This window comes from Arachis hypogaea, chromosome 15 (assembly GCF_003086295.3).
Source record: "Arachis hypogaea cultivar Tifrunner chromosome 15, arahy.Tifrunner.gnm2.J5K5, whole genome shotgun sequence".
Taxonomy (NCBI): domain Eukaryota; kingdom Viridiplantae; phylum Streptophyta; class Magnoliopsida; order Fabales; family Fabaceae; genus Arachis; species Arachis hypogaea.
The window spans coordinates 15,599,445-15,623,763 of record NC_092050.1 but is presented as its reverse complement, the minus strand read 5'-3'; the positions used below and the strand labels follow the sequence as shown (position 1 = coordinate 15,623,763).

The 24,319-nt window shown below is 27.8% G+C and overlaps 3 protein-coding genes across 4 annotated transcripts; 2 read left to right on the top strand and 1 right to left on the bottom strand.

The window, feature by feature from the left end:
- Positions 1 to 7,148: 7,148 nt before the first annotated feature.
- Positions 7,149 to 8,090, bottom strand: LOC112749644 (protein P21). The gene has a single exon (XM_025797952.2). It carries the CDS (start codon positions 8,027 to 8,029, stop codon positions 7,355 to 7,357), a length of 675 nt encoding a protein of 224 aa, XP_025653737.1. The 5' UTR covers positions 8,030 to 8,090; the 3' UTR covers positions 7,149 to 7,354.
- A 2,933-nt stretch (positions 8,091 to 11,023) lies between these two features.
- On the top strand, positions 11,024 to 13,510 carry LOC112749640 (uncharacterized). Of its 2 annotated transcripts, none has more exons than XM_072218657.1 (7): positions 11,024 to 11,355; positions 11,444 to 11,483; positions 11,600 to 11,657; positions 11,754 to 11,848; positions 11,962 to 12,065; positions 12,376 to 12,504; positions 12,633 to 13,510. In XM_072218657.1, the coding sequence occupies exons 1-7, from the start codon at positions 11,216 to 11,218 to the stop codon at positions 13,249 to 13,251; spliced, it is 1,185 nt and encodes a 394-aa protein (XP_072074758.1). In that variant the 5' UTR covers positions 11,024 to 11,215; the 3' UTR covers positions 13,252 to 13,510. The 2 variants fall into 2 exon arrangements, with proteins under 2 accessions (XP_072074758.1, XP_072074759.1); XM_072218658.1 differs by having other exon boundaries at positions 11,031 to 11,355; positions 12,376 to 12,489.
- A 7,636-nt stretch (positions 13,511 to 21,146) lies between these two features.
- On the top strand, positions 21,147 to 23,162 carry LOC112749639 (heat stress transcription factor B-2b). Its single transcript, XM_025797946.3, has 3 exons — positions 21,147 to 21,412; positions 21,577 to 21,949; positions 22,034 to 23,162. The coding sequence occupies exons 2-3, from the start codon at positions 21,701 to 21,703 to the stop codon at positions 22,787 to 22,789; spliced, it is 1,005 nt and encodes a 334-aa protein (XP_025653731.1). The 5' UTR covers positions 21,147 to 21,412; positions 21,577 to 21,700; the 3' UTR covers positions 22,790 to 23,162.
- The last annotated feature ends 1,157 nt before the right edge of the window (positions 23,163 to 24,319 follow it).

The following is a 24,319-nucleotide window of genomic DNA, read 5'->3' as shown; positions in this document are numbered from 1 at the left end:
AAAATAGGAGAATTATATAAATAAATAAGTATACACCTTGAATGAAATTTATAGATATATTTTATATATTGTAAACTAGTTCCTATATAGAAAAATCAACACTGATATAGAAAAATCTCTAGCTTTCCATATAGGCCATATCCGATCCCTGACAAAGACTTTTGCATGAAAAGCTATTAAGCTATTCAGTGTTAATTCATGGATTTTTTTTTCCGTTGATTTTCAATAATTATATATTAAGATAGTATAACTTTTGAGATAAAGACTGAGATTTGAATAACATATATTAAATAATTATTTATCATATTGTAAAATCATCTACCTTAATAGTTTCAACGTTCAATAATTGTATAGTACATGTGCTTTTGTATGACTAAATTACAAAATGAGATTTGAATATTTTAAAACCACTGCACAAAAAAACAACGAAAAACAATTGTTATTTGTAAAAACTATTATTAATTTGTTGTTGTGATATGAAAATGTAAGCACAATATATTCGATCTAAGTTGGTTAAATTTTAAAAAGTAGAGGCGGCGTTCTCTGTTCGATAATGTTCGATAATGCTCATTTCTCTATTTTTCCTTGGGTCCCCTAGAACTCGAATTCGATCCAACTTGGGGAGCAAGTTGAACACTTCCCTCATTACTTTGGTTATCGTCCCTCTGCGATAATTACTCTAAACGTGGGGTTAACTCTTCACTCTACAGGTAAGTCTAACATTTTTACTCTATAAATATATAAACAATCCTGTTATATTATCAATAGTATTTCTGTCAACTTCTGTCAACTCTTGTTTATGATTGTGTTTAATAGAAATGTCTTTATAGATATGTCTAATAAAAATATCTTTTTGTATGACTGTGTTTAATTGAAGTGTCTTTATAGATGTATTTTCTAGATGTATTTCTTTATACATGTATTTAAAAAATAATAATTAATTATTATTGACAATAAATTAGCAGATAATATATTGATACCCTATACTTTTCCATATATAAATATCTCATCATATAGATACTTTTTAAAAATTCAATCTCACTTAAATTTGTTAAAATTCTTGTTAACTTGAGACAAGAATCCCAAACCCACACCTAAAGACATTTGAACCTAATGTCTAAACACAAATCCACCTTAATTTCAAGCAACACCTCAAAATAAGTAGTATACTAACATTTTTTTCTAAAATAATATTACTCATAAAACTTTTTAAATTATGTCTCCCGGTTTGGTTCTGATTTTGTGTATTACGGCAAAGAAAAATTTCAAATTTTCTTTACTTTGTTGTGGAGTCAAAAGTTTTCGTAGATCAAGAAAAAAAAAATCAAATGATAAACTATCTAGTTATTATTTTTTATAAAAATTTTATTGACTTGTTTAATTATTGACTTATTTAATTTATTATTATGTGAAATAGTTTAATATTTTATTAATAATTAATTGAATACTATTACAAAATCTTTTTTTATATATTTTTTGATAAATTTAATACATATTTTTTATAATTTTATAAATTTATTTAAACTATTTTATTTTATTTATTTTTATTTTTTTTAGAAACATCTAGTACATGTGAATTATAATTACATCAAGAAAAAGAGAAGGCCGTAAAACAAAGAAGAGAGTATATAGATAGTGTAAGAATATAAGCAACATCGCACATATTTTAAAGGGAAAATTTGAGCGAAAAAAATAAAGCTGCCAGGTGATATATTTCGGTTATCTAATAATAATAATGATGGTAAAGTATTAATTTGATTTTTTGTATTAGAAAATTTGTTTAAAAAATGACGCGTTCTTCTTTTATTGTTTCTGTCACAATTTTTTAATTAATTTTCTGTTTCTGTTCTCCTTCTCATATATGAGGGTTTTTTTTTTTTTTTTTTGTGAGGACCTATCACCTATGTAAAATTAAACGAAGATAATTGTAGTCACAAAAAAAAAAACGAGGATAATTGTAAAGCTAATTAACTTGACTATTTGCATTGAACGTCAGAAGAATTGGGTCTTTTTTTTAATGTATTATTAATTTATTATACTTTTGTATAAGATTTTGGTTTAGACTTTGGAGTTTGGACTATTTTTTGTAGATTTTTATTTAATTAAAATTTTTAGTAATTGTATTCACAAATTTTATTTATTTTTAATATTTTAATTTATCATAACAACATTTATTTAGCTTTTTATTCCAAGAAAATAAAATGTATTACACCAGCATTATTGAAAAACTTTCCCTTTTTAATAGTTTTTTCTCATTTTTTTCATCCATGCACAAAATACTACTAAGTTTTCTTCGTGGTTAATTGGATATCAAATTATAATTTTTATTTAAAATTTTTATTCACTTGGTAAATATATTATATTATTTTTATACCTTTTAATTTTTACAAGCTAACAAAATTTTGGAGATTATCCCAACTATAACTACGATTATTAATCCATTCTTATTCGTTCCAATATTCATGTTTTTAAACTATCAATACAATCATAAAAAAACATATATTGTTTTCTTCTATTAGTCATAAATGATAATTATAAAAAATAATATTTTGTTTTCTTCTTTTCATAAACAATTTTTCTTTTAAGATAAGCAATAATTTTCTCTAATAATTTTTAACAAATTTTTGTTTCGATATTTCAGTATGAGTAAAATAAATATTTTATATTAAACTATTGTTTTAAAAATTATAATTTGATGCAATGTATTTATATCAAAGTAGTGTACTTAAACATATAATGTAAATTTTATTCCGTGACTTTACACTAATTTTTAATATTAATGATTAAATAATTTAAAGAAACCAAATATATTACGATAACAATAAATGTGTTTTATATTATTTATTTTACCATTACAATTATATTAATATTAATACAACATATAGATCTATTGTTGGTGTAATACGTTTTATTTTCTTGGAATAAAGCTAAACAAATATTGTTGTGATAAGTTAAAATATTAAAAATAAATAAAATTTGTGATTCCAATTTAGTTAGATAGAAGGCTATATAAAAGAAAATATAAAATCTAAACCAAAAACTTACACAAACATATAATAAATTAATAATACACAAAAAAAAAGTCCAAAGGTTTAAATGTTTAATTCAGTATAAATAATTAAATTAATTAACCTCATGTGGAAAAACGAAAAATAAAAAATCAATTCTGAAAATTGAAAATTATGGGTGATAAAACGGTTTGAACCTGTCGGGTCAACCCGCTAAACTCGTTAAAAAGGGTGGGTTGGGCTAGGATTTGAAGCCCACCAAATTTTTAAAAAAAATATGCTAAATTCACACTGCCAAATTGGCGGGTTTTGGTGGAACGGGCCGGGTCGAAGATTTTATTTTATTTTTTTATTAAATAAAAGAGTTATTACTATTATAAACAGGGACGGACATAAGGGGGGCGAGTGGAGGCCTCGACCCCAGCTTTTTTTAAAATAATTAATAGTAATATGTTATTATGTATAATTTAATTAAAAAAATTATTTAGTATTTAGTGTAGTACAAATAATAGTCCAGTCCAATTTAAATATTAATGATTTCTAACATCTAAAAAATAAGTAATAATATTAAAAAAATATGAAAAAGATATTATTACTAATATTTTTTAATTAAATAAAAATTTTCAAATCTCATAAAGTGAATTTTTTTTTCTTCTTGTGACCGTCTTTTTTTATTCATTTGGTATTAATTTTCTCTGTTTCAATTGCTACAACTAAAAGATCTTTTTCAACTATGAATATTGTGAAAAATAACTCAGAAATAAAATAAAAGATGAATTTCTTGCTAATTGTTTTTAATTATATTGAAAAGAAAATTATTGAAAAATTTAACATAAATTCTATTATCAATGAATTTTATGATACGAAGAATTGACTACTTCGTTAATAAAAAATAGATACATTTTTTTTACTTTAAAATATATTCTCTATCGGTATATTTTTATAATACATATTATATTATATAATTTTTTACATAATTTTAATATTATATGTGTTATTGGCCCCCCATAATAACATTTCTGGATCCGTCCCTGATTATAAAATTAATAATTATAGAATTTTCAAACACTTTTTTTTGTTTTTATTTTTATTCTTCTTTTAGTTATTAACTTTATTTATTTTATTTTACAATTTCGTATATTTGTTCGAATTATGTGACTTATTTTTTAAAATAAAGATAGTTTTATTGACAAATATTATTTTGAACAATTTTATTGAAGTTAAAAATTAAAAAAAAGTCAAAAAAATTATATTATAATTTGACTATTTTTTATTTGTATTTATTTTTTATTATTTTTTAGTTAATTTTAATAAATTTTATTTAAAAAAAAAGTCAAGCGGACTAGCCCGCTGACCCGTCAATCTGCCATAAAGCGACGCGGGCTAACATTTTAAACCTATTTTAGTTGGCGGGGCGGGCCTATGCGGGACGGGCGGTCGACCCGCTTTGCCATCCCTACTGAAAACGTAACGGACGATAAAAAAAAACCACGCGTCATTCTTTAAATAGGACACGTATAGTCTTCATAGCATGCCTTTTTTTTCTGTCAGTATCATCGAAATTTTTTTTGTATTTGGGCATAATTTTGTTTTAGTCCTACAAATTTAAAGTGTCTTATTTAAATCTAAAAAAGTTTTATTTAGTTTTAATGTAGTTTTATCATGAGGACAAAGTTAAATAATTAACATAATGTCCTACATGACAACAGTATAAGAACAAAGTCGATAATCTAAATAACAAGTACAAATTCTAGCAACACAAAATCAACAGTTAATGCATCAATACATTTATTTATCATTTTGAACATCTTCATATTTTGTAAGTTGCTCTTGCAATTTCTTAATTTGACGGCGTAATTTCTCCATTTCAATCTCTTGAATAGTTATACGTTTTTTTACTACTATATAATAATGTTGATGTTTTATGATGATGATGCACAATGATAATGGGAATGCACCAATGATAATAATGATATAGGAAGGCCCTACTAATGATAATCACCAAAAGGCACCAAATGCAAATACCAAAATGATCCCAAGATGTTGTTTGGGTCATCAATCTTTGCAAAGTTAACAACCTCATTATGGTAAAAAAAACCAAGAAGCTATCTTGGTTGGCTAAGCCAAAAATGTATTTCTTACTCTCAAAGAGCCTAGATAAAAATAAACACAGTTTATTTAGTATTTGTTTGGACGCTATTATTTTGATAAAAAAAAAGATATTTTTTCAATGAAAAAAATCTTTTTTTTTTTTATTTTTTAGTGTATTTGACAAATTTCTAGTAGTAAAAATAAAAACACTAGAAAAATAAAAAAAATATCTTTTTTGAAAAGCTGTAATTTACATTTTTTTTTAAAGATCTTTTTTCTTAAAAAAAATATGTTTTTCATGTAATAAATAAATAAAAAAGTATTTTTATATTGTTATACTCAAACATAATTAATAGATAAAAAGATCTTTTTTCAAGAGATACCCAAACATAAAATTATTTTTACTTTTCCATAAGATCTTTTAAAAAAAGATAACTAAAAAAAATCTTTTTTTAAAAGCTCACCCAAACAAACCTTTAATGATTGTTTGAGTGTCATTATCTTGATAAAAAAAATATTTTTTAATAAAAAAAAAATCTTTTTTATTTTTTAGCATGTTTGACAAATTTCTAGTAGTAAAACTAAAAGCACTAGAAAAATAAAAAAACATCTTATTTAGAAGATGCAATTTACATCTTTTTTTAAATGATTTTTTTTTTAAAAATTGTTTTTTATATAATAAATAAACAAAAAAATATTTTTATATTGTTATACCCAAACATAATTGATAGATAAAAAGATCTTTTTGCATGAAATATCCAAACATAAAATTACTTTTACTTTTTTATAAGATCTTTTAAAAAAACATAACTAAAATTATTTTTTTTAAAAAAACTCACCCAAACAAACCCTTGATATATAACTCAATCAACTCAATTTCGTAAACAAAAAAGGTACATATGCATATTTATACTAGCAAAAAAAAGGAGAACCTTCATCACTTAGATAATATAAAACTAACTCATAACATAATATAATAATATATGATAAATTAAACTACTTTAATTAACAACACAAATATAAAAATATATACTCCTACATTAGATTTACTAAAAAATAAATTTGACGATAAATAATTATCGCAAAAAACTATATGTTGATAATTAGTAGCATATAAAAAAATTTGTCAATAAGTAATTAATATTTATACCGTTAAATTTATTCTATTATTAAATCTAACTGAAAATAGATTATTAATAAATTTTTTCTATAAATCAGCTAATAAATCTAACCATGTCCAGCTATTTTCTTACTGTGAGTACTTCTAGTTGATGATAAGAGGATGAGAACATATAAGAACGAAAGATTTGTCTCTGAGGCTATATGTCTGAAGTTCAAACATCAACCTACAGGCCAGAAGGTTTCTTTTTTATTTTCCCAAATCCTAAATTTAATGCTTAAATAAACAATGACCTAAAAGAAAGTTCTAATGATAGTATTAAATATCAATATAAATAGTCACCAAAAAAAATTATCAATATAAATAAAATAATTATATTAGATGTATATTAAAATAAGTTATTAATATAAAATAATATTAAAATATAAAATTTATATTAAAAATAAAATAAATTATATATATATATATATTTTGGTACATAACTAATATTTTTGAAATAAAATTATCAGTTAAATAATCAAATTATTAATAATTAATAATCAAGTTAAAAATATATAAGAAAAACATGCCTACATTTTTTATTCTTTTGCTAAGAAAGTCATGAAGATTGACAACCCTAAAAATACAAGAATACATGCATCCAAGATTTCGATCCGTAATCAATCTTAACAAAAAAAACTCGGTCTAATTAAACATAAAAAGTGTATACTAAAATCTGTCGTAAAAATTAGTTACAGTATATATAAAATACATGTTAAAATATAAATATATATTAAAAATAAATTAAATCACATATAAATTTATACACAAATATATTAATAATTGATTTTAATGAATAATTTTAGTGTAATAGTATTTTTAAAAAACAAACAATTTAATAATGAGTTTTTACTTTTTAGTATACATGTATGGATAAACAAGCAGCGATATCTATAGAATTTGCGTGAGATCTCTCGCTTATTTCAGGAAAAAAGAAGAGGGCACATACTACACATGTGCTCATAAACCTTATTACAATCAAGAACCCTGTTATTTGGCTGCAGGTATATATAGCAACCTAGACATAGAAATCATGGTAGAATAAAAACAATAGAATAAAATAAAATAAAAGATCACAAGAAAAAGAAGAAGAATTCTAAGGACAAAATACAAGACTATAATCGGTTCCTCCAGGGCAAGTGAAAGTACTGGTTACATCATCCTTAGGGTAGCTAAACACATCAGGGCACCTCGTCTTGAAGAATTTGGAATAATCAGTAGGCCCACACGTGGTGTTCATGCAACAATACTCGCTGGTCTTGAAAACCGTGCAAGGGTTGTTACAACCACCTGGAGCCTTCAGTTGAGACGGGCACTCATCGTTGATGTCCGCAGTGCAGTTCACGGATCGCGTGCAGTTGTTTGTTAATGGAGTGAATGAAAGAGGAATATTGAAACCGTCAACCACCGAGACGTCGTAGAAGTCCAGATTGTTATATTGGTTAAGCGCGTACTCCACAAGCGTGTTGGGTGCGGTGCCGAATGAATCGCACTCCAGGACGCCTTTACAGTCACCAGTTAAACACGTCCCATTACCTGCGCTGTCGAAGGTGCAGTTGGTTCGGCCCCAAAGACGTGCCCCCGACGTGCCGCTTGTCACGTTGAGAGTCCACGTTTGATTGGGGTCGAGTCTTTGGCCTCCGCCGGGCACCGCAGCTGCCCAAATTGTGTAATTGCAACTGTTTGTGATGTTGAGTGTTGCTGCTTGAGCTGCAGCCAAGCAGGTTAGGGCGATCACAAAGAAAATGGAGAGGTTTTTCGCAAGTGCCATTTTTTTTTGAGTTTGGTGAAAATTGAAGGATTTGTTTGAGGGTTGGATATATATAAAAATGAAGTGGATGGGAGATTATTCAGCTTTGTTATATTGAAGAAGGAACCTTCCGACGGTTGGACTTTTTAAAAAAACAATGATCTCTGGTGATGTCATTCTTGGTAGATATATGATATACACATTGATATGAAGACAAGTCAACTGTTTGGAAAATCTATATGATCAAAATAACTATTGTAGGTAACTTGGCAAAAACAGTCACGTTAATTAATGGAAAACGTGCTTTGTGCCGTGATTTTGGAAAAACTGATTACTTTGTCTTTGGCTGAATAAGAGTACAAATTCTTTAGCATTCATTAGCCTGAGGCTAACTAATCTTTAATCCCCGTTCGAGTTCACCTTTTGTTAGATAGGATGCTAAGCATGAATTCAGAACATAAAGTTTAAATAATCTAAATAACTATAGCTTATATTAGGTCTTATTGTTAGAAAATCGGTTAGTTAATCCTTACTATTAGAGTTTTTTTTTTTTTTTTTCTCATCTCTCCTTTGATTTTGAAAAATGTCTCTTATTGTATTTTTTTTGTTAATTAATTTCAATTATACCGTCTCAGAAGGTGACATTGATAAATATTATTTTGCATTGTGCAAACAAATTAAAAAAGAAAACGGATATGTTATTGAGTTTTCATTGACATGTACATTAGGCTTACATGAATTAGGAGCGATGACCACATGGTAACGCGTCAATTTAAGCAACCTATATCTATGTAATTATTTTGATAACTTGCTATATCTATGCATGATCAACTTATTAACGTAATAAACTAACATTAGAGTCAATAGAAAACGCGTATATAAGTTGCATAAGAAAGTAGTTTCGGACCCCTCGTATTAACATTCAGTAAAATACTAAAATAAGAGATGCAACAACTAACAGGAGCTGAGATCAAATCTTAGGGATGAAATTTTTGGATATATTCTGTTATATCATGAATTAATTAGAAAACAAATTTGAACTAATAGTATTTCTATTAAAGGAATTATATCAAAGATAAATATTGCTGTGTTTTTCAACGTTGGACCAGGTCGCAACAAAGTTGAATTCATACGAAGCACGTAATTGTTGGACAGGGTCTGGTATGACGCGAGGCAATGTCGTTTTCATTTTCATTAAATTAATTTATGGAAAGACGGTGAAAAAAGAAAAAAGAATTAAAAATGAAAACCCAAAGTCACAACTCAGAAGTCATATTTTTAATCTTAGGAAGAGTTGAAGAAAAACAAATGTTGAATATAACTCATTTCATTTGTTTAAAGTCAATTGTGCACAGCGAAAGTCTTGAATTTTTATTATAAACCTTGTAATTCATCTATCTTGAATGGTTGGTTTTTGAAGATCCTTCTAGTTTCGGGAAATGTTGGATTCTGATTATTTAGTATGTGTTTAGATTGGCGTTTATCAATTGAAATCTGAAAGAAAGTGATTTTATAGAATTACTTTTAATTAGAAGTGAGTTTGTATCAACATAATTTATATTTGACAATTTTATATTAAATTGATTTGATAAAATAAATATTATTTAAATAATATTAATTAAAATCATTTTTAGATACACAATTAGTTAATTACTAAAAAATATAATATTAAATTATAATGTTATTTTTTTAAATATATTTAATTTTTTTATGCTTCTCTTAACATATTTTTTATATAATATTTTTTTATAGTACTCTATCTTAGTATGTTATAATTTTTTATTATTATAATATAAATTAATATTTATTTATTAAATTAAAAACAACATATAAAAATTGACAACTGTTTAAGTACTTTTATAATAAAAATTAATATTTATTTATTAAATTAAAATAATATATAAATAATATATTTTTAGTACTCTTTTTAAGTATTTTTAATAAATTTATTTTTATTACGATTTTGGGTACTAACTTTTTATTAGTTATGTTTTTATTATTATTTATGGTTATTTTTTTATTTAATTTATCATTTTTAATCGAAACAATAATACATATTATAAAAAATTAGAATAATACATAATGCACAAAAATTACAATAATAAATTTTACAATATCAAACAAAAAATATTTTATAAATTTTTTACTATTTTTAGTTTTTTTTATTTAGTATTATTTTGAATCGTAAAATTTTATTACTTATAACTCTATTGTTATATGTTTGATCAGTTTTTTATTTATTTTATCCTTTTTAATAAGATTAATAATTCATATTATAACAAAATTATAATAAAAAATTTAATAAAAATAAAAATAAAAATATAAAAAAGTATTAAAAATGATAAAAAAATTAAAATATTCGAAATAATTTGAAACAAATCTGAATTCTTATGGAACTAGTAAACGTAAATACACGTTAGTCACAACAAAAAAAAACATAAACACAGAAATTATAATTTTTTGCTTTAAGTGAACGAACTTATTTTTAAGATCACTTCTACGTTTAGCGTTAAAAAAAAAAAGTTACCAAAAACAAAAAAATAACGATAAAAAAAATTTAAATATACTTTTATCTTTTCCAACGCATTTACTAAGCACACCCTCGATAGTTTCTCCTTGAGTGTAATTTAGAAATTTCGGCTACTATTCATAGAAAAACATTTTATAATAATTAAAATATTAGCATATATTATATTAAAAATTTAATTAAACTCTCCGTTTTATTTTCCGTCGAATATTTACTGTGTTCACCATAAGTTCATAACTTTGCGGGGAAGATATATTTTGGGTCATATGATGGAGGCCCATAATAAGGAGGATGGGTTATGGTAATGGGCTTATATTATCTCAATGACACTGAGGCCCAAATAGCATAATATATCCAGAATAGGTTTGCGAAGAAAGCCTCTGACTTTAGGGGGAAAAAAAACCACAAAGAGTGCGGGGCAAGCCGTTCCAATTTTCCAATAATAATAAATTTTTAAAGAAATAAAAGAAAAGAAGCTTCCGTTCAGTCTTCAGTGTCACTCTTTGGCTTCCAAGGCAAGCTGCTTGTGCGTACTTAACAGTGAAATGAGTGGCAGTTAAAACCACTCAACCCAGTTGTTTCGTTTCATATTCCACTGCTCTCACTAGTGACTATCACTTGTCTCAGTATTAATCGTTTGTGTGTGAAGATTGGATGTGATTTACAAAAAAAAGTGTGATATGATGTTGGAGGTTGAGACGGAGCTCGAGGAGTTGAGTTTTGAATTTGATTCATCTGAAGGAGATGGAGTCCATTTATGCCTTTCTTCTTCAAATTGCAACTGTGATGCCACTCTTCTGAAATCCACCCCTGTTTCAGGGTAAGCTACTTTGCTCTATGCCTCTATGTTCATCTCAATATAACAATAAATAAATAATTGCTTACTTTTTTTTCCCCAAAAAAAAAAGGAGTAGCAAGGCTGAAGCTAGACGCTGGTCAGAGGAAGAGGTACTTGACTCATTTAACTCCTTATATTATTCTCATTTTTGAAGTACTCTATGTCTCTGCAATTCTTCTTCGGTATTCTTCCGATACTTAACGATTTGCCTGTTTCTGACAAACAGGACAACCTTTTGATTCAGATAGTCAAGAAGCATGAAGCTAGGAATTGGAAGAAAATAGGTATGTCAAAGTGATTTTAATATTAAAGGAATATGCTCCTCCAGTTTGAAATTAAAATGCATAGGTAGTTAAATATTTAAAATTGGTCTTTTGCAGCTGCGTATCTTCCAGGGCGAACTGAAGTCCAATGCTTACATCGCTGGCAAAAAGTTTTGGATCCTGATCTTGTGAAGGGTTATTGGACAAAGGAGGTGCACTTCTATGTTACTACTTACTACTGTTGGTGTAATTTTGAATTGTACTCATTTCTGTTAGTGGAGATGTTGATCGTTATTGCGGTCTTCTTGTACATTCAACTTGTTAGGAGGATGATCGCCTCACTGAGCTAGTAAGAAAGTATGGTTTGAAGAGATGGGCCGAACTTGCAAAATTCTTACCGGGTCGAATTGGGAAGCAATGCCGAGAGAGGTAGCCGATATTAGACCTTATTTGTTGTATAATTTGTCCATTTTTATTCATATTGTGGATTTGTGCTCTTTTCTTAATTTATGTAATACTTTACTTCTGCCTAATTGTAAGATTTCTGTGATTTGTGTCTAACTCTAGATGACTCATTAAGGGGATATTTTGAGTTGGTTGCATTATGTTGTATACATGTGTTACATAACTTAGCTTTTTGTATTGGCAAAAAATTATTTGGCAGATCCTTGTATGCATGCATGTTACTGTAAAATATGATGCATTAGATGAACTAACAAGTTATCAACTTTAATTTCAGGTGGCACAATAATCTTGATCCAGCTATAAAGAAAGATGCATGGACGGAGGAAGAGGAATTGGCACTTGCTCACTATCACCAAATATATGGTAGTAAGTGGGCAATGATTGCAAGGTATCTTCCTGGAAGGTATTACTTACCTGACACAATTATGCAAGCTTTTGACCTGGATTCTGACATTACATGCTTCAATTTTCAAAACATGCCTTAATATTTAAGACCTGGATTCTCACTGTTTTTGTCCTTGGGTGAATCAGGTCTGACAACGCCATTAAAAATCATTGGAACCGCTCAATGAAAAAGAAAGGGGATGCATCTTCACATCTTGGTTTTGACCTAAATGTTGCTACTTCCAGTTTTCGCACATCTCCAATAGTGCCAGCTCATGTTTCAGTTAAAGTAGATAGCCATAGTTTCAATGAAATGGATTCGAAGCACAGGGTTGACAACTTCCCAACACACTTGGTTCTTCAAAAGTCCAGTAAATCTCCCAAACGACAGAAAGTTTCTTCCTCAGATGCTAAGAGAGACCAAGTTGGAAATGGAAGCAACAACAAAATCAACAGTACGTGCCATAATGCAGATGACATGAGTAACGACATAGGATGTGGGGACAATAATGACAGCAGAGATACTCCCACAATGTTTGAACAAAGTCCAGAACGTGTACTAAGAAGCTTAGCGATGACCTATGAGAATATTCCATCTATTATTAGGAAACGAACTCCCACCAAGGCTGAGTGTGCCCAAACTCCTGAAGACGAACGTGTTATTACTTTACAAAATTTAAAATTGAGCCGGGAGTTTATTCCATCCATTATTACTACACCAAACACTAAAGCCATAGCTAAATCTCTAGAAGGATACATGGAATGATGGAATATGCTTGGAAGTTGTAATGTTGCCATGTAAATGTAACCTTTCCCAAGGTTTACCGAAAGCGAGTTACCCTTTTTGGTTCATAGAGAGTTGAACCTTCCTTTCGTTTTAGTTTTTACCTTCCTTTTCTTTGGTCAAAGGAAACTTGCACGTGCTTGAATTGCCAATATCCGGGCCTAAACTTTTGTGCTTTACTTCGCAGCTTTTCTTGTTGGGCTTCACCTTATATGAAAGAGAGAACACGCGCTATGATCCATTATGCTTGTCCCATTTTAGCCATTTTCTTGTTTCTCTATCTCATCACCGGCTACGTTTTTCCGCCGCCTTCCCCTTAAATAATGATAAAAAAAAGAGGACTTAAAAAGAGGAAGTATAGGAAGTTAATAAAATAGTTGTATAATATGTACAATAGAGGTTTAAGGTAGTATTAGAGATATAATCATTAGTGTTAATTTTTAGGATGAATGGTTTTATGACATAGTATTAAAGCTCTAGATCCGAAAAGTCAGTTCGATAATTGGTTATTCTGATAGTGTGTGTGATGTTCATTATTTAACTCATATTTTGAGATGAGTGATTTTATGACATGAGATGTTTATTATCCTTAGTATCTGAATGATTATTTTAATAATATAGGTGATGTTTATTTTTTAACTTATATTGAATCAAATAAATAGTTTATTATATACATTGTACAAATATTTTATTGACTCCTTAACAGAACTCTAAAAAAAGCAAAACGAAACGTTTTTTGAAAGAAAATAATGGAAGAAACAAAAGGCACAATCCATTGAAAGACGAGATTATCTCGTTTAGTTGATGGACAATGGTATTATATCCTTCTGAACAAACACAATATAATTATATTTGTTAGATAATAACAGTTTAATTTAATTTACTGGATGCATAACAATAGTATAATTGGTACAAGTGTATTTTGGTCAACCAATGATGCGCAGTTGAAGAGTGATTGATATTTCAAAATGTTTGTGGCCAATTCAAGGTCCTAGCCTCCTAGGTTAGCTTCCGGCCTTACAGGTAAAGACGACAATGGATAGGGTAGGATTTGGAATTAATTCTAATTTTATTAGTGGGTTGAAATTTTTATATAAACTCAATTTTATTCTATCTACAAGTTGAGAATATCTTAACCTTAATCCTACTCATTCTTAATCTGTGGGTATTCAATTCTATTTTTGGATTATAAAAAAAAATGTAATATTATTATATAACTTGATGATAATTTAAAATAAAACTAACTTTTATGTAAAAAAAATATATTAAATTATCAATTAATGGTCTTCTTTTAATGATTAAGAATCTTTTACATTTAGTTAGAGGTCTTTAGTTCAACATCCACTTAAAACATATTTTTATATAAGTATATAACATATACCTATATAGGGTGCGGGTTGGTCGGATAGGGTTGAGACACAACCCGTGCCCTACCCGACCCGCACGAAAACTCTACCCGCACCCTACCTACGCATTGTGGATCGGGTTGACAACCCTACTCGGCCGGGTACGGTCAGGTTAGATATCCGCGAGTAAGGTATATGTTGCCACCCCTACTTATAGGCAAGGACCTTAGATTTTATGTATTACAAAATAACAAACTATTAAATATGGATACTTTTTTATCAGTTATATGTATATCAGACACATTTTAAACATAATATTTACTGACACTCATTTGATATATATGTTTTTTTTTTGTGTTTAATGGTGATTTAATAGAAAAAAAATTAAATGCACCTAAATACTATCATGTGTCAACGAGTCTTATTTTAAATATATATTCTTGAAATAAATTTAAAAATAATATATATTATTAATTATTAAAATAAATATTTTAAATATTTTATATAATCAAAAATAGACATAAAAATAATTAAAAAACTAATTTATATTTTAATATTAATAAAATATCAAAATATCATTATAATATATCTAAAAATACTTTATATTTTATATATACGTCGTATTTTCGAATTTTTTTAAAATTTTAAATTTATATATTTGCATGTTTTATTATTGTGTTATGTATCTGTATCTATATTCGTGCGTCATAGATTAAACATCTTCATTAAAGTAGTTTTTTTTTTTTCATTTTTTAAATATTTGTCTAATAAAGATGCAAGGTATTCATCAAGAAACTCAGCCTATATTTTAAGATGTTGTATGATTAAGTTATTTTGGTAATTAAGTTTAATGAGATTAGTTTAATAATTTAAAAATTGATAATAAAAGGTTATAATTGATAAAAAAAAAAAGGCATAAGAAGAAGAAGAAAAATTTAGTAAAATATGGTTATTAAAATAATTTATTCACTTAATGTTTTTCTAAATTTTAATTGAATATAAACGTAATTAAATTTCCAATACCTCAAATGCACTAGAAACACGCCCGGAAACCTTTTATTTTTGAATTTTTCAAAATTGATTTAGATTTACTTATTATTGGCAAATTCCTCTTTTTTCTTTTCCTTTCAGATTTTAATTAAAAAAATGTGAGCACCAAATTACTGACTAATAATGTTGATTTTATCGACGTTTTAAAGATTGAATCGGTTATTGTACCACTCTAATTATTAATTCACTAATTTAAAAATTTAATTGATTTAGTTGTAGTTTAATTAGAATAATTTATAAAATTATAAATAAATATATAAAATATAATATATATTAGGATAAAGTATTAAATTAATTTTTTTATATTTAGATTTAATTTTATTTTAGTTTTTAATATTTAAAGTGTTCTATTTAAATTTAAAAAAATTTTATTTAATTTTAATATAATATTATTATAAAGTCATCGTTTAATTTTATTTTAATTTTTAATATTTAAAATGTTCTATTTAAATTTTAAAAAATTTTATTTAATTTCAATGTAATATTATTATAAAATTAACGTTAAATAATTGACGTCACCGTCTCACCGCTCTACCACGAGTCATACAAAAAAAAAGAAAAAGACTTTTGAAGCCAACCGATTTTAGGTTCGATTTGAGCAACCGATTCTAAACTGATTTAGTAATTTAGTAGTGATTTTTAAATTGACGGTTTTTGGCTTATCAATTGAAATGCATAATCAATCGGTTTGAGAACCTTGATTTTAATAGCAATACAATGTATCCTTTAAATTTATCCTTTACACAGTTTTTTATTATACTAATTTAAAATAATTAAATTTAAAACAAATATATTTAAATAAATTTAATATTTTTTAATTTAAAATACAAATTTAAAAAACAGTTTAAGTAAAACTAAAATTTAACAATTCAATTTTAAATTTTTAATATCTTAAGACATTTCAAAGACTAAATCTTTATAGTGGTCTCCGAGATTGATGTCGCGCACCAAAATCGTCCCTGAGATTCCAATTGCACCAATTACGTCTCTGAGATTGGAAAAATTGCATCATAGTAGTCCACCCATTTTTCGTTAACGGCGCGCTGACGTGGCTTGATGACGTGGACTTTTGGTGACACATGTCACCTTATAGTTTGGTCACGTGTAACGGTATGATGATGTGTCAGTCAACGACACGTGACATGCTGACGTGGATGTGTATGCCACGTGTCAAAATGCTATTTGTCACGTATCAGATTATGCCACGTGTCGCAATGCTATTTGTCCACGTGTCATCCACTATGTCATCGTTACATGTGCATCAAATTGGTCCCTTACTTTACATCTAATGATTCATTTTAGTCCCTGAAATTGAATGTCGTGCACTAAATTAGTCCCCTCATAAGTTTTTATTATTTTTTTATAAATTTAAAATTCTCATTATATATTTGAATACACTAACTTTAATTTTATCTTTTCACAAGTTATTTAAATACAAGTGTTTTTATAAAATATTTTTAAAATATTAGTTTTAATTATACAATTTTTTTCTACAATATTTTATTAAAAGAATTATGTGACATATTGATATTGATTTAATAAAAAGTGTAAGTTAAGAGTATAATAATATAGTAGCTACTCTAATGAGATTTAATGATTATCATCATGTGAAGATACATCATTTTGACCATTGGATGATAGATTGTAGGGTTTGATTTTATTTGAAGTAAAAGTCTTACCTTTATTTAAAGTATTGCTAAATAAATAAATTACACTTTTTAAATAAGGATCATCATGAGAAGATATTTTTTGACATCTTCATGGGAGTAGTTGCCTAATAATATTCCTTAATACAATTTTTTTAATATTTAACACTTTAATAAATATTTTAGGAGTACTTGATAAGGCAGTTATTAACTAATATAAATTCATTATTCCCATCTATTTTAAGCATGTCCGATTTCTCATATAATTAACTTCTCACTAAATTAATAAGATAGATTTATACTGTCGATTATAATAATTCATTTTATCTATAACTTGTTAGGCGACTTTTTCATATATTACACTATTAATTAATATAAGTACTTATTATAACCATGACTTGAACAGTATTAAAACAGATACAAATAAACACAAGAGGCAATAATAAAGTTTTGGTTTTAGTTAACATGTACACTAATGATACAAGTTAACATTATTAATTAAAAAATTTATTATAAAATATGTATAATAAAAAATATAATTAAAATTAGTGTATAAAAAAATATTAAAAATTTTAAATTTATAAAAAAAAGAGAAAAAACTGATGAATGGACTAATTTGATGCACGACATTCAATTTCAGGGACTAAAATGAGTCATTTGATGCAAAATAAGGGACCAATTTGATGCACATGTAACGATGATATAGTGGATGACATGTGGACAAATAGCATTGCGACACATGGCATAATCTGACACGTGACTAAATAGCATTGTGACACGTGGCATACATATCCATGTCAGCATGCCACGTGCCATTGACCGACACATCATCATACCGTTACACGTGGCCAAACCATGAGGTGACACGTGTCACCAAATGCCCACGTCATCGCGTTGTTAACAGAAAACGGGTCAGGAACCACTATGGTGCAATTTTTTCAATTTCAGGGACATAATTGGTGCAATTGGAATCTCAGGGACAATTTTGGTGCATGGCGTCAATCTTAGGGGCCACTTTGGGGATTTACTCACATTTCAAAACATCTCTTAAATATCTCAAAACACAAATTTTACTCTATTAAACCTTTTACCCATTTGTAAATTCTAGGTCCGCAGCACCTCACATTACTTCTTTGTTGCCGCGCAGCCCGCGCTCCTCCTCTGCGCCGCTCCTTCCTCCTGCGCTCTTCACCCGTCCCACGCTCCTACTTCGAGCTGTGCTCCTTTGTCACGCCGCGCTCTCTTTCCGTTTCGTGCTCTTCTAATAAAAGATTCTATCTTTTTAATATATATTCTTGTTTGTATTTGAGGAAGAAAACTCCATTTTTTGTAAGAATAATTTTAAAGTTATCATAGCTAAATAATAACCGCCATTTTTACATTTTTCTCTTTATAATTTTTGATAATTTTAGATGTGTTTACAAAATATTTAGTTTGTTATTTATTATTTTAAATGTGTTTACTTATTTTTACCAAAAAAAAAATTATATTATATGTATTTTTGGATGTGTTTTAATATATTTTATTTATTATTTATTATTTTAGATGTGTCTTGAATATAATTAAAAAATTATATTATAAATCAAATCATTTCTTCAAAAAGACACCACTAACAAACTACAAATAACTATTTACTTTTAAAATAAACATCATTGAAAAATGAATGTCACAGTGATAGAATTAATTATCTGTTTTTTCTTTATTTTATTTTAGTTTTTTGTCTTTACCTTTCAAGCTTTGTTGACTATATATTAGAATTATGGTCAGTTTGAACTGGCTTTTAAAAAAATTTCTTATTTTTTTATTTAAAAAAACAATTTTAACAACAAAAAATATTAAACATTTGGATAGGGATGCATTTTAAAAAGAGTTTTCAAATTAAATAGTAAAAATGTCTTTTTTTTAAAGCAAGGTATATTTAACTTAAAAAAAAGTAAATAATTTACCTTTTTTAATAAAAATATTTTTTTAGAAGGCGTATTCAAATAGGTTTTAAATTGAATAAAAATATTTTATTTAAAAAAAACTTTTTTCACTTAAAAAAAATCAATCCAAACTAATTTTTAGTGTCAGTAAACCTAACAATACTTAATAAAAAAATAAATAAATTAAATGAGAATTCTATATTAGTGAGGTGCATATAAAAAGATAGTGGTCTGTGTTTAATTAGTTTAAAATAATTTTTTAAAATATGTTTTTAACGTTCCAAAATAAAATAACTAACAAGAACTTAATAGTGTAAAAAATTGAAAAATTAAAGGATATAAAAATTAAACTAAATCTTAATAGATATAATTTTTTAAAAGATAAAAAAATTAATAATTAAAAAATTATTATAATTAAATGATTAAATTTAAAAATTGTTTAAAAAAATAATATTTTAAAAGATCAATAACATTTCTCTTTTACAATTTACACTATGTTTAGTTTGATAGAAAATGAGTGAAAAGAAAATGGATAAAAAAAAAATAAATGAAAAATGATATATTTTTTTTGTTTGGTTATCAAAAAAAAATAAGAAGAAAAATTTTTTTTTGTGTGAGTTCCATTCAAAAAATTTTCTTTCCATCACAAGCAAGAAAATAAAAAAAAGCTATATTTTTATATTTCTAATACTATTCTTAGTTATATTATTATTAACAATTATTAATATAAATTTAGTTTTAATATATTATTATAATAAAAATTCATATTTAAACATTATATGTATTAGATAAATAATTTAAATTAAATATATAAAATTATAATATTTTATAATATTTATAAAATGTAATAAAACATGAATAAATAAAAATATTTATACTTTATTTTATAATAAGGGTATTAATATAATTTTATACTATTATAATTTTCTTTTTTTTTTACTTTTCTTTCCTTTTAAACAAAAGAATTTTTTTTTATTTTCTTTCTATCTATTTTCTATTCATTCAAATAACACACAAATAGTTCAATTTTTTTTTATTTTCTTTTCTCTTATTTTTGTTTCATTTATTTTTTTCCTTTCATTTTCTTTTCAACATACAAACAAAGTGTTAATAAATGCGGATTAGTTTTGAATGATTTGTGTCTCACTTTAGATAGTTAGGAGGGCAATATTTGTGACCACTTTATATTTAATTATTTAGTACCCTTAATTAAAATTGATTTTAGAATTTAGTTAACATATATCTTAAAATTATATAATAAAATTATTAATAGTAAAAGATTTTAATTTTTTTAATAAATATAAAATAAATATTTTAAAAATTTTAATTTTTGATATTTTTAATAAAAAAATTTTTAACTTATAATTTTATAACATGTGTTCTTTAAGACACGCGATACCAAAATACAAAAATCTTTTTTTTTTTTTTTGTCATACCTTACAGTCAACATAGCATGCAATAGCATGCAATAACACCCAGAAAAGAAAATCAACAAAACATTTCCCTAGAGAATAATCATCAAGAACATCATAGTAAATGTTCAAGCATCTACACCATTCAGATATTAAATTTCTCATATGCAGATAGAATGATAATCAAAGCGACCAAATTCCCAATAAAATAAATTAAAAGAAAAAGAAATTCACACGTAAATTAAATGTTCGAGCTCTCATTCACATCATGTTTGAATATGGAAGAATGAAGTTAAATAGAATAAGCAACAAATAAAGAAATTTAAAGAATAGTGTAATTTAGCTAGCATTGCATAGACGATCCTTTAGAACAAGCAACAATCAAATCAACGGTCCAAAGGCAACATCGGATGGAAGCAGTGGCACGATCGTAGGTCCGCCACGTCGCAAGTCCCATTACAAAGACATTTCTTCTAGCACCTTCTTGGCTATGCTTCTTTTGTTTTCCATATTTGCCCCCCTGCCTTATCCCCATATCATGAGAGTGGGCCCCAGAAATATTGCCCTTTTCATTTTACCTTTTCCTTTTTTTTCTCTCTCGAAGCCACCAGGCCAAGGCTCCTTTTCTCTATCCTCTATCACACTAACACCTTCGAAACTTCTGGAAACCACAAATAACCTAACTCCCTCCCTCCTCTTTCTCAACGGCCTAACTGGTGATTATCTGCTTCAACAGACTCCGACCCTAATTCATATAAACCAAGGTAACTAATCTTCATCCTCAATCAATATAATACAACATAACCAGTGGTATTATTTTCTTTTTAGTATATGCTTCTAGAATAATAATAATAATAGCAATAATAATAATTAAAAAAAAAAATAGGAACCGTGCTTAGCTAAGCTTATGTCATTCAATTTGTTGCAGCGGCGAAACATCAAATTCAAACAGTTAGAGCAATTAACTTCGTCGTTTTTACGAAACTCGGAGGAGCATAAATGGCGAGCAGGTAGCTAGAGGTTAAGTTTGCAGATCTGAAACCAAAGAGCATATGACGCCATTGCCGGTGGAGCAGACGGGCGAATCAGGGGCGACGGAGTCACAGAGATCCATTCCGACGCCGTTTCTGACGAAGACGTACCAGCTGGTGGACGATCCGTCTGCTGATGACCTAATTTCATGGAACGAAGATGGCACCACCTTTATTGTTTGGCGACCAGCTGAATTCGCTCGAGATTTGCTTCCCAAGTATTTCAAGCACAACAACTTCTCCAGCTTCGTTCGCCAGCTCAACACCTACGTAATCATTATTTCTTTCCTTCTTCATGGATTTTCTTCACAGCCAAACAGCTTTTCTTATCTTATATTACCTTTACTTGTGCAGGGATTTCGCAAGGTCGTACCTGACCGCTGGGAATTCGCTAATGAATGTTTCCGGCGAGGGGAGAAAGGTTTGCTTCGCGACATACAGAGGCGTAAAATATCGCCGGCAGCTGGTGACAATAACGTGGTGACGGTTGCCATGGCAGCACCGGGGAGAGTGGTGTCGCCTACGCCGACGAATTCCGGCGACGAACAGGTACTATCCTCGAACTCATCTCCGATTGCTCCTCCTGCTGCTGCGCAACACAACAATAATAGTAAAAATACAGTGCACCGCACTACCAGTTGCACCAGTGGACCCGAGCTATTAGAAGAGAACGAGAGGCTTAGGAAAGAGAATGGTCAAATGAAAAACGAGTTGAGTCAATTGAGAGGTTTGTGTAATAAAATACTGGCGTTGATGTCAAACTATGCTTCTCGTTCTTCAGCGCAATTACTAGACTCCTCTGCAAGTGGCGTCGCCGCCGCGGTAGTTGAAGGGAAAGTGGCGTTGGAGCTTTTGCCTGAGAAGGGGGTTCCATGTGCTGTTGACACCGCCGAAGCGGAGGTTCCCAAGTTGTTTGGGGTTTCCATTGGGATGAAACGTTCTAGAACCGAAAGCGAGGCTGAAATTGAAAGAGAAGATCACAATCAAACGCAAACACAAAGGCAAACACAGTCATCACAGGAACCTGAACGCGGGTCAGATGTGAAATCTGAGCCGTTGGATGGGGACGGATCGGATGATCAGGACCCTCGATGGGTCGAGCTTGGGTAATATTGTGTAGATTTCACGAATTGGGAAAGGCGGTGTTTGGCTGTTGGTTAGTTGTTAGTATGCGGCCAAAACCACGTTTGGTATACAGCAAACCAAATTTGCCAAATGTCGGCCACACCACACCGTTGGTGCTGCCAAGTGTGCCAACGAAATAGGGCAATTCCATGTTGGATGCTGCTGCTGTGATGTTGCGTTAGCGTGATTTTTGGTGTGGCTTTAGATGGATAAAAACTACATTTTAGAGATTACTTAAGTTTGTACATATGTAAACTTTAGGTAATTTAATTTAATTGGTGGAAATTTTTGGTTTTTTTTATATGGATAGAAGTAGTGTGTACTATATTTTTATTAGAAGATTAGTTTTTTTTTTAAATATAGAGTTAATTTTTTTTAAATTGTTATTAAACAAATTAGATGGTTAAATTTATTTAGAGGAGAAGAGGCGAATGAAATTTGAGTATTTGATTTAGGTGAAGTATACAAATCTAAAAGGTCAAATTTGTATATTATAAAATTTTTAAAATTTCAAGTACACAAATTTAAAAATGAAATTAGTATAAATTTGTTGATTTGATTTGTGTCCTCTAGACTTTAGTTAAATACATCAAATTTCAATAATATTATAAAATATTGTTTTTTAATATTAAAATAAAAAATACTTTTTTAAAAAACTTATATATATTTGTATAAAATTAGCTGAATTTTTTACATATGAAAAAGAAATTAATGGTACATAATAAAATAGATGTTTATACAGTATTTACATTGCTATGATGTCAGAGTAAATTATATGTTGCATTTTGCTTTTTTACCCTTTTTTTTTTGAAAAATATAAAACACAACAAAAAAATTTTGAAATAAAACTTGCTGCATTTTGCATTTTGGCTTTTTTTTTTGTTTCGAATAATGTAAAATGCAGATTGTGTTTTGTATTTTCGGAAATTTTTAAAATGAAACCTGCATACATTTTGATAAAGTATAAGATGTATTTTGTTTAAATAAAATATTTTAATATGAGAGCCTTGTTTATAAAAGCCATTATTATTCATAACTCAATCGTATTTGTGCTTTTTTTTTTCACAATTAGCAGTGTCAACAAATTTTGGGTGATGTGAGGTTGAGGTTATGGAATGTATTATAAATTTACGAGTGTATTATAACGGTGAGATCATATCAAACACAAGCGAAGGAGTGATATTTATTTGTCAATGTCTGTTTTCTTTTGCTATTCCATACACCATCAGTTTTGTAGAGTTGTGAAATAGCCTTTGTGAAAAATATACAAAGTTACATTTCAAAGAGGGTGAGCAATATTTTATACAGTAATCATGTACAAATTTTTGGTAGGCGAATACAGTTTCAAATAATGTCCATTATTGACGACGCATGCATGCAACAGATGTTCCGTATTCATCAACAAACTAGATTTCAAGTGCCGATGATAGAGTTGTACGTTGAGTTTGAACAACATTTGGGGGTGGATGAGGTTGGCGAGGAAGTGAATATCGATGAACTTGGGGATATAGATTT

Coding starts and splice junctions, on each gene's coding strand:
- LOC112749644 (XM_025797952.2), bottom strand. CDS start 8,029: ATGGCACTTGCGAAAAACCTCTCCATTTTCTTTGTGATCGCCCTAACC.
- LOC112749640 (XM_072218657.1), top strand. CDS start 11,216: ATGATGTTGGAGGTTGAGACGGAGCTCGAGGAGTTGAGTTTTGAATTT. Junction 11,658..11,753: donor TAGGAATTGGAAGAAAATAG/GTATGTCAAAGT, acceptor GGTCTTTTGCAG/CTGCGTATCTTCCAGGGCGA. Junction 12,066..12,375: donor GGGAAGCAATGCCGAGAGAG/GTAGCCGATATT, acceptor CTTTAATTTCAG/GTGGCACAATAATCTTGATC.
- LOC112749639 (XM_025797946.3), top strand. CDS start 21,701: ATGACGCCATTGCCGGTGGAGCAGACGGGCGAATCAGGGGCGACGGAG. Junction 21,950..22,033: donor TTCGCCAGCTCAACACCTAC/GTAATCATTATT, acceptor TTACTTGTGCAG/GGATTTCGCAAGGTCGTACC.